Here is a 19,378-nt window from a genome sequence, read left to right on the forward strand (position 1 = left end):
GAGCAAACTCAAATATAGACGACGTCCAAAGTAAACACATCATCGCTTGTTTCTTTTTACATTAACAGAACCCTTTTGATCTATGTAATATAAATGCAAATTATGGTCTGAATTTTTCTTGATGCCCACAGACAACATTTTTCAGAAAAACGTATAACTGTGACCAGTGTCATGTTTTTCATAAATTGCAAAATGTCCGTTAAAGATGATTTCCAGTCCGTACTAACGTCTCACTCGACGAAATGCAAATCGATGTTATTCGTTACGGAACACATACCTTATCTTTGAGGCCTTTCAAATTCTTTTTCCAAAAGCTTCATTGATTTTTGCAGCTCCAAAGTTGTTTCGTCAAGTGATATGAGAAAGAACGAAACATAAAGCTTCGCTTCCGTAACGGCGGTTGACATGAAACTTTGAATCTATTTCATGTAAGTAGATGCGAAATGTTCATATTGTGTGATGTCTTACATGAATCAAAACAAAAAACGTAAACAAACCCTCGAGAATGCGTAGTACGGACTGGAAAGCATCTTTAAGTCTTCCAGAGTTAGGAAGCTACCCACGTTCACTCTTCCAAGGTCTTCCAGAAAAAGATGAGAAACAATAATTTGTGTGCAGTGAATGCTCGAAAGTGGCGAATGCTCGGAAAAGTCGTTGTTAGCTGGCTAAGTTTACAATGAATGCTGAGTCATCGGGAACAAGAACAAACTTGATTTGCAAGGTCATAAAACGTTACAGCATCGTCAAAGTATAAGATAATTAAAATGGCTAAATTCGTAAACGTAATCACAAGCAAACCACAAGAAAAACTAGAAGAAAAAAAATGTAATAAACAAACGACTGGTAATAGCGGAGCTCCGGCGGCATGAACGCCAAGCGGAGCCCGATACTCATAGAGGAAAGAAAAGGAAACCGACGAGTTGATTTTCTCATGGTTATTATGGCTAGCGGTATTGCTCGTGGGCGCGTACGCATGACGGTGACGACGGAGTCGCGCAACATGGCGGCCATACTCCAAATAATAGGTTGACAGACATGTAGCCTTGGTTTACCGTGCACTTCTTTGATATTGGACATTTATGTTATGATCAATTGACACCTGTCAAAACAAGGTATCTGCTGACCAATATCACGTGGCCATATCGCGGGCTCAAGTTTTACAGCTCATGTTTTTTTAAAGTAGACCGCTGACCAAGTGCTGGTTTTCGATTAGATCGCGGGCTCATGTCAGGTCAACTTTTTGAAAACAGGACAGGATTGTTCGGAAGCCGGTTAACGCTAATCCAGGATTAAAAGTTAACCGAATTATAACTTTTTCTTCTATACAAATGTTTTTTGCTGCTTTGTTTTGTGTACATAGTGATTATTAAAACTCAAAACAGAAGGCCAAACAATATACAGAAAACCTCACCGCAAAGTTAAAAAACCTAAAATCAAAATTCTACCTTTTCCTGGGTTCGCTTAATCGGGCTCTGAACTACCGGCCCAGGAGCTACGCTTTTAGGCTGGCCTAAATCTATATATTACTCCTGAGCGTGTTTATCTAGCAAATCAAAACAGAAGACGACATCTGTTTGCTTTGTAATGTTAACAAAATGATCAGTGGATTAAGCAACTGTATAATTAATCGGTGGCCTCATGGTTAGTGCGGGCGTTTCCGGATCGAGCGGTCTGGGTTCAAACTCGCCCAGAATGAAGCCCTACGGGCACTACTTATAAAAATATCGTTTTAAGTTCGATCAATCAAAAATTATTTTTTTCCGCAATTTTTTCGTTTCGATGCCCCAAATCGGCCAAAATCCATCGAAAATGAGCGGCATATTCAGAGGCTCGTAAACTCAAAAGCAAAAATCTTCATTACAAACTGATTACACGTCGTATTTGTACTTCCTTTCTTGTCTATTTAGAGCTAAATAGATCGTGATTTGATTAGAACTTAAATATTTGACGAATTTTTTAAGTTAACGACCCAAGACAGCTTTACAAGAGGTCTACATTTAGCCTATTTTAAAATGCTAAAAAGGCGTTCTGGTACACGGCTTTTCCCGAAATGACTAGTTTGGTCTGAAAGAGCATTGTTTCTTCTTCAAATTACTGAAATAAAATTTTTGGGTAAATAAAATCGTGAGCGCTGAGATAGCGAACTAAATAGACAAGAAAGGAAGAACTAAAAATTTCTTCTTTTAGAGGTGTCCAAATCTGGGTCCAGCTTCTTTTGAAGGTTAATCCAAGAAGACGACTCTTCTGTTAATATAAATATTCAGGTAAGTATCGGCTAACATACGTCAAGTTTGCAAATTTCACTGGAATTGACTGCAATTCAATTCTCAGCAAACAAAGTTGTTGTGTCAAAATGCGCCCTTTAGCTCCGTCTTTGACCCTGCAAGATTTCATATCTGGAAATAGTTTCTTGCAATCATGGTTTCGGAGAGATATCACTAGAAATTGTTTCAAAATAACGGAACGTTGGCTTTTCTTCCGGGTTTTCTTGCAGTAATTGGTTTCGTTACGCTTGGCTCAAAGGTCACGTTTTCAGGACGAAGTGCTGCATTTAGTTCGCTATCTCAGCGCTCACGATTTTATTTACCCAAAAATTTTATTTCAGTAATTTGAAGAAGAAACAAGGCTCTTTCAGACCAAACTAGTCATTTCGGGAAAAGCCGTGTACCAGAACGCCTTTTTAGCATTTGAAAATAGGCTAAATGTAGACCTCTTGTAAAGCTGTCTTGGGTCGTTAACTTAAAAAATTCGTCAAATATTTAAGTTCTAATCAAATCACGATCTATTTAGCTCTCAATAGGCAAGAAAGGAAGTACAAATACGACATGCAATCAGTTTGTAATGAAGATTTTTGCTTTTGAGTTTACGAGCCTCTGAATATGCCGCTCATTTTCGATGGATTTTGGCCGATTTGGGGCATCGAAACGAAAAAATTGCGGAAAAAGATAATTTTTGATTTATCGAACTTAAAACGATATTTTTATAAGTAGTGCCCGTAGGGCTTCATTCTGGGCGAGTTTGAAGAAATTCGATTTTTTCGCTATTTCCAAGTCTAGTTGATATTTAGGCGAAGCTGCTCTTAAGAATTAATCTGCTTAAAATTCGGGATCTCTAATTTATTCTCAAAAAGAGTCATCTCCTATAGGCCACGTTCGACATATCAATAATCTGCCATGACTACGAGGCTTCCACGACAAACTTCTATATTTGGTGGTGTTTTCTTTGTTTCCAAGTCTCTGAATTGAGAGACAAAAGAAACTTAAAAGAAATGCAATTTTTACCCGAAAGCTTCGGATCCATGTTACAATTTTGAATTTGGCCCGTTGATGAATATTTTGGACAACGAAACAGAAAATGAGTTCCTCGTCAACTTTGAGACCACAAACCCGCAGTGCAAAACCTGTTATGCCTTAGGATTATGTCATATATACCTGTTTCAACGAAACGTTTATGGTTGCGACGGAAAATATGGTACCCTTTGACCAAATATCCAAGGACATTGTGTTCACTTTGCTTTCTCATTCAAAAGTTGGCAGTTTGCACCACATGATTCAAATCCTGCAGGGCTTCTTGAAGATCTCAATAATTAGCGATCACAAAAAGAATAGTTAACGCACACCTTTCATAGTGTGTTCCACGGAAAAATTTTAGCGTTAGAAAAAATGCAACCGACTCTTGATACAACTGAGATTCAAACCATCGTATACACTGATCTTCACTCAACTTTTCAGAAGCGAGTATTCTTAGTCATAAGTTCATAGTCTCCATATTCCTCCAGTACTCATACAACAACAACTTGCAATAATAACATATTTCATTACTTGACTAAGCTAGTTCAAAGGGTCAATACTTAAAATAAACTTATCGGATTGTTCCAATGATATGTCGGTCCAAAATTCTCTCAGTATTAGACCGGGCACTGTGTTGAACAATCCAACACGATCATTCTTGAAGACAAGTCTGTTTGTTTTATGGCTAACGCTAATGAAAAAATCTTGCGTCACACATAAAAGATTCCTTTTGTTTTTCTTCGAACTCTCTTTCCCTTCTGTTTTGTTTAACATCCGATGTGAGCACAGGCCTTGTCGGCTCCTAATCAGAAATGTGCTCTCTTTCCAATCCGCATTTATTTCTAAACATTTTTAGTCGTGTAATAAATATTTTATTAACCAAGCGTACTTGGAAGATATCGGCCCTCAGTCGTTTTTGTACGGACCTTGCTGCGTTCGGTCCTTACCGTCAAGACCTCGGCCGATATTATCCCAGTGCGGCCTTCGCGCTTAGTAAATAAGATATACATATATAACAAACAGGTGATTTGCTTTGTTTATTTTTCTCGTCAGTTTATTATTTTACAGGCCAAGAAAGCATTTGTGTTCAAACACTTGCAGTACAAATAAATTAGTTGTTATAATCTGAGTGATGCAAAAAAGAGCAAGGAAAGATGATTTTCTTGCGTCACCTTATTAAAGGAATTCGTTCAGATTCTTCTTTGTCAGGGTTCAGCTCTTCTGATGTCTCACTCTTTGTTATCTGGCTTAGTCGTCTGATAATCCCCGATATCCCTTGAATCAGAAACCCGCTAGTGTTTAATTCATCGTTATATTTTTCTTCAACATATGTTTTGGTTGTTTCTCTAGCAATAATACAAAACAAACCGAACCTATTGGTAGATACCTTAGCCTGTTGATCACTGAGAATCTCCAGCCTTGCGGCCGGTCCTGCTAAATGCCCCTTACACGTTCCTGGTAGCACATCCCTCCATTTTGTTGGCTCATCAGCTTGACTCGGAGACCATCTCAAAAACAGCTCGTGGTCAGTATACATATCATTTTCCAGTGGTATGTACAGCTTTGCTGGGGCTCTTAACGGATTCTGAATTGGCCCTATAGCAACAAGATTACTAACAAATTGTTCTGTGTTTTTAAGAGGGGCTACGTCTTCTTTGCAGTTGCAAATTTGGAGACAAGCTTCTTTAGTAGCTGTCGTTAAAGATCCGGCTGCAAGTTCAAGCCTAATGCCTCGGCATTGTGCACTTCCGCCTGATGGTCCAAATACAATTTTCATAATGGTTGTGAAAGATCCTAGATTTGGCCGCTTTAAATCGATTTTCATCTCCATAGTTTTCTGTACTATCTGTGCCAACGATCCCAGTCTTGGACGCCTCCATTGTTTACTTAGAGGATACGAGTGCTTTTTATATTCTGATGCTAAATTTAAAAGAGAGAGAGACACGTAAATAAGTCAAAACGGGTATGCTACAAATTTATGAACTGATTAATCTAGTAAGTAAACCTTTTATTTTTTCAGAGTAACTCTGTCAGCTCTATAAACAAAACTGTTATCAATATAGGCCCTGCTAAAACTAAAAAATAACAAAACCTTATAAACCTAGCTTACAATATGCCTAAAAAAAAACTACTAAGATTAAAGGTAAATCTTCATATATGTAAACAGAACATTTTGCTAACTATACCGTTATTTGAGAACATGATTGATCATCGCAGTTATATGCACAACTCAAGAAGGTGTGAACTTAAAGGGACATAGTCAGCTTTGGGACCGCGCTGACCTGGACACTAGTTTCTCACTTTGAATTAAGGTCACCTCAACCTGAAATCAAAGTACATCTAGAAATCCGCTTCAATCTTCACAGTGTTCTTCTTGATTTTCAATCGCTCACTGAAAAACCTGTGGGCTTTTGCTCATCCTATGACATTATTTTTATCATATTTGGTTAAAAACAGTATGAATCGCGTCTCTGTGATATGCAAATTAGCTATGAAATGGTATCTAATGCGCATGTGCGCCAGCCGAATGTGTCCCTTTAAAGCCTGAAAAAGAATATCAAAATTCAGGCTTTCATTTCAAAGCTGCTCAAGTTGTGTAAATAATTACGATGATCAATCATATCTTCATATCTTTCTCCGCAGCTCAAGTAAATGATATTCCATATATTTGAAAGACACAACGATATTAAGAAGGAATCCGACAGACGTTCGAGTAATAAGCGGACAAAACCTTTGTACCAAAATTATTTACTTCGTTTCGCAAACTTCCGTGGGATTGTTTAAAATATCGTTTCAAACAAATTAATTTCTAATAACACCAAATGTCGAAAACAAAGTTTGAGGCTTATATGAAGCACTTGGAAGTACTGGTGAAATAAAATTGATGACAAAATTTTCCCTGTTTTTGCACATTTTCTCTGAACTTTGAAATCTATTTTCTTGAGTTCCCAAAGGAAAATGTTTTCGTTGTTATTACAGGCAACTATTTATATCTTTAGCTTTAAGAAAATATAAAACGGGCTGTAAAACACTTAAAATTATTCTGGTACCAGGTATTTGTCCACTAAAAACTAAAATTGCTCGATTTTCCCATCGGATTTCGTCTTAAACTCGCAAAATTTGCTTTAAGGACGTTGCCTACTAAAACGAACCCACTTATTTGTCTTGTGCAGTTTTCACTAGTAACGCGCTCGACATAAGCATAAGCATGAGCACAAGAAAAACGAACAGTTTCGTCTTTCTTGTGTTTATGCTTATGCTTATGTCGAGCGCGTTAGTAGTGAAAACTGCACAAGACAAATAAGTGGGTTCGTTCCTCTTATGTTTCTGTTTATGCTTATGTTTATGTCGCAGCTGTTTTCACCTCTGCTTATGCTTATGCTTTTGCTTGTGTTTATTCTCTAGTGAAAACCAGCCTTAACATAAAAACAGTTTTTGGTATGTTTTTAATGACAAAATCGTTGCAACAGCGCACCGTCCTTAAGGCAAGATTTCCGATTCCTAAATGAAACTTCTCTATTATTCAGTCCCAGATCAATATCTCAAAGATAGCAACTGCAAATGTTAGATGGGTAAGCGATGTTTTCTGTTGATAAACAGAACAATTAAAAAATGGGAACAGCCAACGAATCAAAACATTTATTACTTAAAAAGAAATAAAACAAAAACAACAACAACAAAAACTGGTCATGCGACTGATGGGAAACGAAATATTTTGTGAGATGGCCTCATTATCATACAGGTAGGTTACCTTTTTCTTGTCGGAAAACTCGATACTTTCTTTGAATAAGAATAGCAGCTGAAAAACAATCAAGTTGGGATTAGTATAACGTCTTCACTTTTCCCAGAGTGCACTGAGTTAGATCGTAATGCAGTTACGCAGATCTACAATAGTAAAACACGTTGTAATCCTGTCATTTTGTCATCTTGCACACAACAGCATAAACGAAATTAACGAGACGCAGCAATATTCATTTTCCCTCGGTTAGTTTTTTCAGATCCCCATGGCCGTAAGTATTATAACGACCCACCAGAAGAATTTCAACACTGACACCTCGAAAGTACATTATTCTATTCTTAGCAATTACTCTAGTTGGCTAGTCCGGCACCAGCCAGCTCGTCCAACAGCCGTTCATATGTTAGAAGATCATACAGCCCGTCCGTCCGTCCGTCCGTCGGTCGTCCATAAGTTAGTCGGTCAGACAGCCCGTCCGTCAGTCGCCATCAGTTAGTCGTCCGTCAGGTAGTCGGTCAGACAGCTCATCCGTCAGTTGTCCATCAGTCAGTCGATCAGACAGCTCGTCCGTCAGTCGTCCGTCAGTTTGTTGGTCAGACAGTTCGTTCGTCAGTTGTCTGTCAGTTAGTCGGTCAGGCAACCCGTCGCCCCCTTATATGTCGTAAAAAGAGTCACAATGTCAGTCATCAACCTTCCAGCTTCCCCACACTCAGTTATAAGCACAACTAGATGTTCGGTTGGCAGGTTTATCGTTCGCTTTAACTGTGAATAACACTCAGGTTAGGGTGAGAATTGGCCGTTGTATGTTAACTTTGCTTTTCTAAGTAAAGCATTATGAAGTAGCAAAGAAATTTTAATAACGAGCTAGGCTACCAACGCAGTAAATTCGACTTTTAGCCTAAAATTCACTCGCTTTAACGCTCATGCATACTAATTTGCACAGTGGAGTTACATGCCAAGAATTGGTCTCTTGTGTACCTCAATAAAAGTATACAGATATTTACACTTGTATTTCAGCGTCTTGTCATATCAATCAGAAAACAGCTCATTTGCATTAAAATTTGAATCAGATTTGAACTCTACATGCGGCTACAAACAGAACAGTGTATAGAAACATGTTCGTCCTTGAACTCGTCAGTTAGTCATTAACAGACGAAGTCAAGGACAAAACTAGTCTGCAAATGAGGTGTTTCCTAATTGGTAAGACAAATATTTTCTCTTTTCCTGGATAGGAAAGCAGAATTCCTGAGATTCACTTTTGCAACGCTGTATGTATTTATGGTCATGCAAATAAACCTAGCTGTTGTTGTTGTAGGTGTAATTGTAAAGATTCTAGAGGTTGCCTTTACTCAAATCTTAAACAACTACAGGGGTAGCGCGGTGCGAGATATTCGAACTCCACTTGGTAGATTCAAACTGATTTAATGACAGATCAAGTCCATAGATCTCGTTCACAATATGTAGTGACTGAAGAAATAGCGAAAACCAGTAGATCGCTAGTGGTAGCAGATACGAATAGAAGTAGTAGTCGTACAAGTAGATGTAGTAGTAGTAGGTTCGAACTGAAAAACGATAGTTAAGAATACGTTCTACTTAGATAAGGCATAAAATACAAATCTAACAGGATAGAACACTCATAATAAAACTAACAAGATCACAGCGTGAAACAAATAGACGTGACAATTGATACTTGAAACTAATAAAACTAAGACGATAACAACTCTTGTCGTAGCAAACGAAGAAATGAACGGCTGTCTTGCAAAATAGCTAAATATAGCGTGAAAGGATCACAATTTGGTAATCATATGACAATAAGCCTTAGCAATAATAGAGCTGTGAAAGCGACTTCAACAAAACCTATATAAACTAAATGAAACCTTTTCGTGATAAAGAAAAGACTAACAATTCGCGACTTAGCAAATAACTACAACAATAAGAACTTACGTACTTTGGTTGACGACTCGTACCAAAAGGTAGCAGAGAGACAGCGAAATACACTTGAAATAGCGGTAACTTGGATCCTCTGATCGTAGCACGGTAGTGGTGTAACTTTACTAAAAATCTCTGACTAAAAGAAGTTGCGCGTCGTCTTTTATTGCCTATGCTACGTGAAAAAACTAGGGCGTTATGAGAAACGTGGCGCCCACAATAAAGACAACTTCCTAGTGGCAAAATTTCTAGAACTATTACATACGTGTGAAAATCACCACTGCGTGAAGGCCAAAATATTCTAGAGTATTCTAAACTCGAATATGTGATTGTGACCCAATAGAATCCTAGAGTATTCAAGCCGCACACAGCACGTGACGTACACCTGGAATATTCGTGTCCAATTTGGTGGAATACGCTCCGTTCATAATCGTTCGAGCATTTTTGTTAAAGTATACCACACATCTGTCGTACTCCTAGAGTATGATGGCGAACCCTTTGTAAAAAGAACTTTATAAAAGAATGTAACAGTTCGGGTGCATAGCATTCTCCTAGAAGCAAAATTTAGACTATGAATTCAAAGTATGTGCGATCTGCGCGTGTATTCGTTTATCCTCGAATACGTGATCTTGACGCCAAAGCTATAGAGTTCTAGAGTATTCATGGCGTGTACAACCGTGACGTGGACCTGGAAAATTCTTATCGAATATGGGCATACAGCAGGAACACGACCGTGTATTCGTTCGTTGACCAGAACAATTTTCTTTCTTTTGGGTGGGTTTTGTTAGGAATCCAGAGGAATTAAAAAGTGTGTTACACTCGGCAGTTTGAACGCAGTTTGGGGAATATACAAGCTTTGGTATGGGTCCTCAGTACTTCACGTTGGCGTCAGTATTCGATCACGAATACGTCTCATACTTCGCATGAGTCTTGTGTCCCAGTCGAACACCACAGAACACTTGAAGTGTGTCGTTTAGAATACCTTAAGACTTCACGTATGCCTCAGTATTCAAACATGAACACGTTTCATACTTCGCATGAGTCTCGTGTCCCAGTCGAACACCACAGAACACTTGGAGTGTGTCGTTTAGAATACCTTGAAACCTCACGTATGCCTCAGTATTCAAACATGAACAAGTTTTATACTTCGCATGAGTCTTGTGTCCCAGTCGAACACCACAGAACACTTGAAGTGTGTCGTTTAGAATCCCTTAAAACCTCACGTATATGCCTCAGTATTCAAACATGAACACGTTTCATACTTCGCATGAGTCTCGTGTCCCAGTCGAACACCACAGAACACTTGAAGTGTGTCGTTAAGAATACCTCCACGATTTTATGAAAGCTTTGATTTTGAAATCACGTATTTGGCTTGAATAATAACTGATAATAAATCAGTAGGAAGTTGCATAGGAAATTGATAAACGATCGGCGTTTCAAAACTAACAGTAGGGGTAAGATGGAAAAGCAAACTCAGTGTTTCAAGGTGAAGGGGATGATTTTGTTTTAATGATACCTTCTTTCATCTTTTTGTACTGTTTCATCTGCCTGTGTCCTCGAAAGTACTTCTGAATTATGACACAGAATCTGCTAAGATGCTGATTCTTCATGTTTTCCAGGTCGAGCAGCTAAAAGTAGAAAATATTTGAGAAGAGGCAGGTACTTTACACGTGTTCTGATTGGTTGGTAATCTTTTGACGAAAATGTAACTTTACCCCTTTGAAACCTACTGAACTAGGCTTTACTTCACTAAAAGCGGCTGTCTGTAAATATCGACCTTAGCGCGTTGGTTTGAACTTTTGCCATAATGTAGTCTAGTGAAAAAGATCTAACAATGATTATATCCTAGTGGTTTTAAGGCGAACTGCGACGATGACAGTCTGACGGCTCTAAAATTACATGTAGTTTTAAGTTACGTTTATCTCGCTAATCGTTTTTAAATGAAACCACTGTACATTCTCACCGCATCAGCCTCTTTCAGGAATAGCTTTGTTTTTCCAATCTTCCATTTACCAGATTCAATTCCAGCCGCTTTAAGAATGAGGCGACATCCCTCAGCGTGATCAGCCACCCATCTCTGTTTAATTACCCCATACCTATTATTTGGAAACAAAACAGCACTTGTTTCCAAAACTCGATAATTGTTTCATAGACCGCTTGCTCAGGTTTTCTCTCTTGGTGTTTGACGCACGTTTATTCCTGCAAACGCAAAAGTAAACGGGCGGCATGTTTGATAAGGGGTTAGGGCGAGAGGAGAAAAAACCCTTCTCATGTGTGCCCCCCTCCCCCTTAAGTCGCCCCAATATTCTCTCGTCTTTAAACCAAAGCTCTCTTTCTCTCCCTGACTTTGGTGAGAAAAACAGAATGTAAGCAGGTAATCGTTTCAAGAAGTCGTGGCTTGGTTACCTTTGGACAATACAGTTGAACTCTCTACGGATCGTAAATCCTTGTCTTCTTATGGCTAGACACTCTTTGAGTCCAAGGTAAACAATTTGTTGAATAACCCTAGAAAAGGAATGACATATCGCAAAAGTTCTTATTCATATTCTAGCCTCATAAATAATTTGTTGAAATGTTGTATACTCTTTGATTTCCTGAAACTGCTTTATCGGCCATATCTTATTATTATGTATTCCCAGAGCTTTATAGCATGAAGTATTTGAAGCATCTGAAGTTGTTAAATAAACTTGCAGAAGGCGTTTATCAGGTTCTTGGGACAATCGACTCTGTCTGATTTACCAATGCTACTAGTTTATTGACTTATACACAAAACATTCGTGTTGTTGTATTCAAGACTCGCCTAAGCTAAGGTTTATGCTCACTTTTATCACCTGCACCTAACTGAAAAATATAACATAATGGGAGGAACTGTAGTTTTTATTTCTGCAGCCATTTGTTTCTAATACATCTAAGAAAAGAATGATGCTTTCACACTCGTTAACTTGCAGATTTAGCCAAGCCTTGAGAGCGAAGTTCCCATAAAATACTGATCGTTTACTTGACACAATAACCTTTAAACAAATTCACCAATAAGCATTTAATCCAACCGAATGAGTTGAACAAAGTATGAGAAAATCTCCAAAACCACAACAGATGCAGATTACTGCGTGCGAGTGTCAAACAGCAAAACTTGTACGTTATAAACATAAAATTCCCAACGCAAGAAGACCCAATAAAACAGATGTTCAGAAAAAATCGTTTGAGATTGATTATCATCCAATTATATAATCAAAAAATGCATGTAAAGAGTCGATGCGTTAGCGAATTATCTCCCTCCAGTCTCTTTGTGGACCAAAACCAAAGCCAGAATTGTTTTAGCTCGATGGTTTACCAAATTTTCTTGGCTATGGGGCTCTGCCACGCATCTTCGGAGCGCGGGGAGCTCTGTTATTATTTATGCTCACTATTTGGCCGCTGAAAACAAAACTTCCTCGGGGCCAGTGAAACAACGACAGCAAGTTAAAAAGTCTTTCCCACCCAATTGAGTTTTGTTTCGTTAAGCGAAAAATTGAACAAAATGAAGTTTGCCAACTGTGTTGACTATCTATTCAATGTTGCAACTGATATGTTTCTTTATCCTTTTGAGCTATACAAAGCTAACATACAAGCAGCAGGTTAGTTTCAAGGAAGCACAATCAGTGATATCTTTTTGTCATTTTCGTCAGAATTTAGAATTGATGTCCAAACCTTTGTTGGTTCCAACTCAATGGTGCTTTGCTTTCGGATGGTTTGATACAACACACATAGTGAGGAGTACACGCCATGATCTTACCAACTACACCGCTTGTTTGGCACTGTAAATGAAGCGGAACATGACGTCATTTGTTAAGAAGCTGGAAATTCTGATTCAAATTTCGAGGCGTTGTGAAAAACGCCTTAACTGTCACTGACCTTAGGGCTGGAGAGCCGTTAGAAAGTTCATCGAAACATTTTCAGGCTAAGCGACACATTCCGTAGAAATTTTCTAAATATGGTCAATCTCAGGTATAATGGCTGATAACGAGACGCAATAAACCAATCAGAAAGCTAGAAATGCATTATATTATCCGTACGTGTATAACTTCAGTCTTGCCGCGGTTTCACTTGGTTGTGTGGGTATTTTACTAAGTTCGACCCTTAAAAAAATGCACTCTTGGCTACTTTTGCTTGGTTATAGTCGAGGTTAAACATGATGCTCTAGTAATAAGCGTAAGCACATATAAGCTTTACTGTTTCTTTTAAGTTTTTCTCGCCCGTCTCCAATGCCAAATCCTTGGGTTAAAATCAATGGAATATTTCACTCTGTATACTTACCTTAATCTTGGCACAGCCTGTGGTAGTTTTCTGTCCCTTTCCACCAGCGTAAACTGTTTCAGGAAACAAGTCTCTGAGAAATGCGCTGCGAAATACATTTGGAGATATACGTCATATTTTACAACAAACCAATTTTCTGACATGTATCGTGGTGAAAGAAAACGAAAACGAGCACGGTGACCCCTCATTTTTTTTTACTTTCTGCCAAGAGTTGATCTTTATCTTAGTGTGTGTCAAGGTGTAAAAACTCTGCACGTAAGAAAAGTTTCGGCACGAACGTCCTTTAGTCCACTGTTAAGAACATTGACGTACTTTTCACTTGACTGCATCAAAGAAATCATATCATTTGACAGTTCATCTTTGTTTCTCTTGCAAAAACTCTTCACCTCGTAGTCAACCTGTTAAACAAACAATTCACAGTTGGTTTTTTCTACAAAATATCCAGTTGTAGCCAAATTAAATGGCTTAAGAACCCACCCACCCCCCCCCCCCCCCCAGTTATCACCTTTTCATAGTTCACAGCGTTGACTGCAAGTTTGTTAACGGAATGCATGTTCTCTTACGTTTCCATTAATCCCTTTATAAAGGATGTCTAAATGTTGTGAAATTAATGCAGATATATACGCAGGTTTATGAAACCGACGAATCTTTAGCCGCCAATTATTAGGTTAAAAGCCAGTCTGTTTGTTAGTCATAAAACTGATGCATGTTTTAATCTGGGGGACCATTAGTTTTGAATATAGAAAACACATTAATTTAATAACCTCTGATTAATACAGACTCTACTGCTAAGTGCTTCGCTAAGAACGAGGATGTGCAACTATTTTGTCCTGCTAGGTTAAAGAAAGTCAGGAGTTATTAATTATAGGATAAATTAAATTATTAAAAAATAAATGAAAAATAAGTAACTAAGTAAGTAAACAAAAAACCTAATTAAAAAAATTAATGAATAAGTAAGTAATGAATAAATTCACAAATTAAATATCTTACGTCTCGCTACCGTCAGTTGCTGCCCTATGACACTTGTAAGTAACAGTTTGGCAGTTATATTTAAGCGGAGCCTTAAACTTACCACGTGGAAAAAAAGGTTTTCCAGGGAAATGATTCTAGCTTAAGAAATCAATGTGTATTTTGAGTTCACTGGAATGGTTTATCTATTTAAGAGTACTGTCCAAGCTTACCTTTCCAGCATGGTGCTTAAGTGTGAAGTAGTCATCGTGAGGCTGTAGTAATCCCGAATAGTCTCTATTTGAGGCAACTATATCCTGCATTTTCTGCCAGGGGTAAAATTATATTGTGCTTAAGACTGATACAGACATTAGGGAGCTTAAGCTTAAGCCTGGTTTTCACTAGCGACGCAAGCACAAGCACAAGCACAAGCACAAGCGCAAGCACAAGCGCAAGCATAAGCGCAAGCACGAGCGCAAGCACAAGCGCAAGCACAAGCGCAAGCACTAACGCAAGCACTAACGCAAGCACAAGCGCAAACACTATCATTCTTATTCCACCGTGAAAACGGCCTTGACGCAGGCATAAGCACAAGCGAAAGCGCAAGCACAAGGATCAAAATTTTCCTTTTTCTTGTGCCTGCGCTTATGCTTGCGTTTCTGCTACAAGTAAAAACGAAATACTGCTCAGGCATAACGCAAGGATATTTACCACACGTGGATATGTTTGGCCAATGAAAAAAATGGATCCAGATTACTTCGCACCTAAACAGTTTTCCAAAATGGCGGAAGGTTCGGATGATTTTGCTTGTGCTTGCGTCGAATTTCGTTTTCACTCGGGTCATCCCTAGTGCTTGCGTTTGTGATGGCGCTTGTGCTTGCGTCGCCAGTGAAAACCAGGCTTAACAACGACGACGACGACAACGAGAACGTCACCAAAAAAAGGGTTTAATGAGTAGAAAAATAGCTGTGCGCATGCGTTATAAAGCTTTTCTACATTTCTTTGCCGTCGTCTGCAAAACAATAACGTGAACTGACCAAGTTCTGCGTTGTCTGGGGAAAGCAAACGACTACTAATTCTTCGTATTTCCGTTTGAATTTGAACGCTGTTATTGCATATTTAGCCTGAGCAATTTATCAGTTAGAGCCATTGGCTTATTGAACAAATCTACACAATTGCAAATTTTGCTGGCAAAATATAAATTCACTTTTTACCAGGCATCGTCCTCGGCGTCGCCGTCGTCCTTGCTTAAACTCCCTATTGACGTAGAACGAAGAGATCGAAACGGGAAAATAGCTCACCAGGGACTAGATGGTGAAGGATCTGCGTCACGTTTTGAGCATCTTGAAAAGTTAAGTCTGAGGTTGTCAAATTCGTCGTTTGCAATCCCTGTCAATCTTCTCCATCTTTAACCATCCTTGTTCCTTAATGTTTTTCATTACATAACTCTTTGGTGTTTTTCTATCTTAGAAAACTATTATTTTCAGGTTTCCTTCAATTCAAAGGTAGTTTTGTACGTGGTCAAAATAACTCAAAATAACGTGACTGAGCTCCTTTAAGTGAACAATTATGTTCCACATAGAAAGGCACTTCACATGCATTTATAGCGTAGACAAAAGTGTCTTACTGGAAAATACACCACTCGCAAAATGCATACCAACTTACACCCGGGACCGTAGTGGCGTATTTTCCATATCCTCACTTGTGAGGATATCGGTGACGTCATCTCGCGCTAGTGCATTGAACGGTTCCCAAACTTTGACAAACACCGGTTGAAATATGGCGAGCGATAGGGAAGTTAAATTCACTGAGGCCGACATAAAATCTTTCACCAAGGAGCACGAAAATGCCAAAAATGCTAAAATGAAGAAAGAAACTTCATGTGGCTGAAAATAACTCAAGGAGTTTATTCAAAGTGACCAAAGGAGAGATGTTCAAGATATTCCAGCCGCCGAGCTGCGGTTTGTGCTTAGCTTTCGATTCGCTTCCGTAGTTTTTTTTGTTTCGTGCCAAAAGCAACATCTCACTCATATGCTGCGCTCACTCTTGAGATATTTTTGTTGCCATTTGAACATAAAATTCATATCTTTGAGTCAACGCATAATATCCTCTACGTATGCATCGAAATAAACATCAGAATCAAATGGTACGTTATATTCTTGGGTTGCACTGTTACGCAATTAAAAAAATAATTCGAAAACCATTCAATGTATTAAGTCATGAAATTATGATGCTATAGGAGATAAATAAAGAAGACACCTCTCCAAGTTTTAGGTCTGTACGTTTTCGAAATATTTTGCACAAATTTACAGACTCCAGTATGGAGCCACCATGTTGGTGTACCTCCATGGTTCACCAACATGGCGGCCGGGAAATAGTGTAAACATCTGGAAATTACTTGCGACTGATTATCTGAACTGATCAAGCAAACACTAAAATAAGCACTTTTCCTAATACGTTAACTTATAAGAAAGAAAAAAAAAAAATCACGAGATAAGTATATATTTTTCGACAAACACGTTCGTAGCTTTATGTCTCGCACCGCCATAACTCTGAAATTCAAAATGTGCCTGTTTTCAGACGATGAAAGCTATTGAGCTGAAAAGTTGTCAACAGATGCAAATATAGTCCCTCTTATGCCTAATGAGGATAACAATTTTGGTGGCTCTTTAGTTTTGGATTTTAGAAAGTGATGACGTCACGTGAATACCAAGAATAATAAGGGATAAAGTTGATGCCACTTTCTGCCCCACTCATCTGCTGCGAAAAGAAACTAGAATTGTCTCTACTTCCAAGCAGCTAAAACGTACATGTTATGAGGAACTCTCGCCTATGACATGTGATTCAACATTTTAGTTAGTTATAAATGCCCGTCGACTTGTTTCATAGAAAACATGTTGCAGTTTAGTGAGCGACAGAAGCCGTAAGCAATTTTGAATAATTATCAGCAGTTGGTAACATCTTAAGGAGCCTTGAAAAGCCAGAATTTTAGGGAGTCAAAAAAAGCACCCTTTCAGGGAGTCTTAAAAGCCAGCATTTTAAGGAGTTTTAAAAAGCCAGAATTTCAAAGTCTTAAAATACAATAGTTTCAACGGGTGTTAAAAGCCAACACATTAAAGAGTCTTAAAATACAAGCATTTTAAATAGTCTCCTCAAACTCGTTAATAATTCAAATGAAGGAAATCATGACCGTGACGGTGTTTGGATACCTGGTCTTCATTACAATAGCTTTTTACGATTTTATTTCTCCGTTTTCTACTTAGTTTTAGTTTCGATTGAGAAGATATATCAAACACTCAAGACAGTGTTTGACCACATTTCCAAACACCTCGAAGTTCATCAAAAATACTCCGCTACGCTTCGCGTGTTAATAAATAAATGAGACTCTCTTCTCGGTTTTGGAAAATTGGTAAAACGCGGTCTTTCGTGTTTGATATAATACTTGAAATAAAGCGTTTTAAAGAGTCTAAAAATAAAAACATTTTAAAGACTCTTAAAAAGCCAGCATTTTAAAAAGTCTCAAATACGAGCATTTTAAAGAGTCTTAAAATGCACGCGTCATTAGGAGTCTTGAAAAGGGCGCATTTTAAGGCGCCTTTAAGTGTTGAAAGGAGTATAATTACATAACGATATTTAGACGGACTGAATTTATGTAAGTGTGTTTTTGGTATTTGTTATGTCTAATGACTATTTTTATATAACATTCTGTTGCCAGCTACTGATACTACGATTATTAGTTGAGTAAGGCGGACGAAAGTTTAGTCACCAAGTTTTAACGTAAAAATCGTGTTGTTGTCACGAGCAACTGGCTCCGTATCCATTGGCAACTTGTCGGCCTTTGACGTCAATTGACAGCAAAGCGCGCGAAATTGTAGGCGACGCGACAGCCGAGCAACGGCTGTTGATATTGTTACCAACGGAAACGAGGTAAGTTGCCCGTGACAACAACACGATTTTACGTTAAAACTTGGTGACCAAACTTTCGTCCCGCCTTACTCAACTGATAACCGTAGTAATGATCCCACTGTTGTGTTCACCCGCGACTATTAAACAGTGACCAAACTGTATAATCAGAACGATCAGATGTCCTGTCACGCAAGCCTCCTGGGGATAATGTGATATGCTTTAAATTTGTAAATCAATTTGGCCGCCATATCAGTAATAATTAAGAATGTCAAATATTTTGAAACGATAGCCAATAGCCAGTGAATGAATACATATAGATGTAAATTAATGACGATGTTCATCTACATAAATTTTCTTTTGCTCTAAAGAAAAACCTTCCTGTGGGTACCCAATCGAGAGCATATCAACAAGAACTCTAATCGAGTAAGACTCTACGGAAATGTGGTTCTGGATCACATCATTGCTTTTAACTACCATAGCAATTCTTGGAAACGCTCTCGTGATATACCTCCTCATCACTCGCCGTCGACTTCGTAACAAAACAAACTATTTTCTCTTATCACTGGCTGTGGCAGATATCATTTTAGTGGCTGTTTTTATTCCGCCTCATTTCGGCTGCCAGATAGCTGGCTGCAGCCATTCAATGGTGATCCTATATTTGGTTTCATACTTCGGGGAAGTTTCTGCTACGAACATAATGGCTTTCACCGTGGATCGCTATTGCGCAATAGTCCTTCCTCTCAAGTACACACACATTATAACAACGAAGACGATCACTCTTCTTCTTGTGGCAGCCTGGTTGGCGCCGTTAATTCTAGATGTTATTCCAACACTTGTGCTGTCAAATGAATATATCACACAGCTTACAAGCATGGTGATTTTTCAAATAACACCCTGTATTTTCTTAGCGATAGCAATAAGAAAAATTATCAAAATAGCAAACAGCCATTCTAGGCGCACTTCGGTTCTATTGAAGCAACTGAAGTTCAATCGTCCGAACCAACGACTGCAAGGAAAATCAGACGTGTCGTCAACTCGCTTGATCAGCGTTATGGTTGGAATATTTTTAGCTTGTTACATATGCCAGTCATTGTCTTCGCTGTGTTCCTGTTTTCCGTCTTGTACAGAATTGCAACCCGAAGAAGTCGTCAGATATACTTTGTCTTTTCTGCTGATTATAAATTCTGGCGCAAACCCTTTTGTCTATGCACTTTTCAAGAGAGATGTTAAGAAGGAATTTACTCGGGTTTTTCTGTGCAAAAGAAGAACTGAGAGA

The 19,378-nt window shown here is 38.5% G+C and overlaps 2 protein-coding genes across 2 annotated transcripts in view; one reads left to right on the plus strand and one right to left on the minus strand.

Annotated features, from left to right (window-relative positions):
- Positions 1–4,363: 4,363 nt before the first annotated feature.
- The window catches only part of LOC110068944 (unconventional myosin-If-like), a 35,161-nt gene continuing 20,146 nt past the window's right edge, over positions 4,364–19,378 (minus strand). The window contains exons 17-25 of the mRNA XM_089281687.1: positions 14,430–14,522; positions 13,561–13,646; positions 13,249–13,333; positions 12,643–12,749; positions 11,362–11,460; positions 10,919–11,051; positions 10,472–10,583; positions 7,042–7,089; positions 4,364–5,210 (exon numbers count right to left, since the gene is read on the minus strand). Coding sequence (XP_089137813.1) covers positions 4,459–5,210; positions 7,042–7,089; positions 10,472–10,583; positions 10,919–11,051; positions 11,362–11,460; positions 12,643–12,749; positions 13,249–13,333; positions 13,561–13,646; positions 14,430–14,522 — 1,515 coding nt within the window. The 3' untranslated portion in view covers positions 4,364–4,458. The remainder of the gene's footprint in view (positions 5,211–7,041; positions 7,090–10,471; positions 10,584–10,918; positions 11,052–11,361; positions 11,461–12,642; positions 12,750–13,248; positions 13,334–13,560; positions 13,647–14,429; positions 14,523–19,378) is intronic.
- Positions 18,428–19,378, plus strand: part of LOC110068951 (octopamine receptor beta-2R-like) — a 1,626-nt gene continuing 675 nt past the window's right edge. The window contains exon 1 of the mRNA XM_020776371.2: positions 18,428–19,378. This exon is cut by the window's right edge and continues 675 nt beyond it. Coding sequence (XP_020632030.1) covers positions 18,542–19,378 — 837 coding nt within the window. The 5' untranslated portion in view covers positions 18,428–18,541.

This window comes from Orbicella faveolata, unplaced genomic scaffold (genome assembly GCF_042242905.1).
Source record: "Orbicella faveolata isolate gen_17 unplaced genomic scaffold, um_ofav_v1 contig_48, whole genome shotgun sequence".
In the NCBI taxonomy this organism is placed as follows: Eukaryota; Metazoa; Cnidaria; class Anthozoa; order Scleractinia; family Merulinidae; genus Orbicella; species Orbicella faveolata.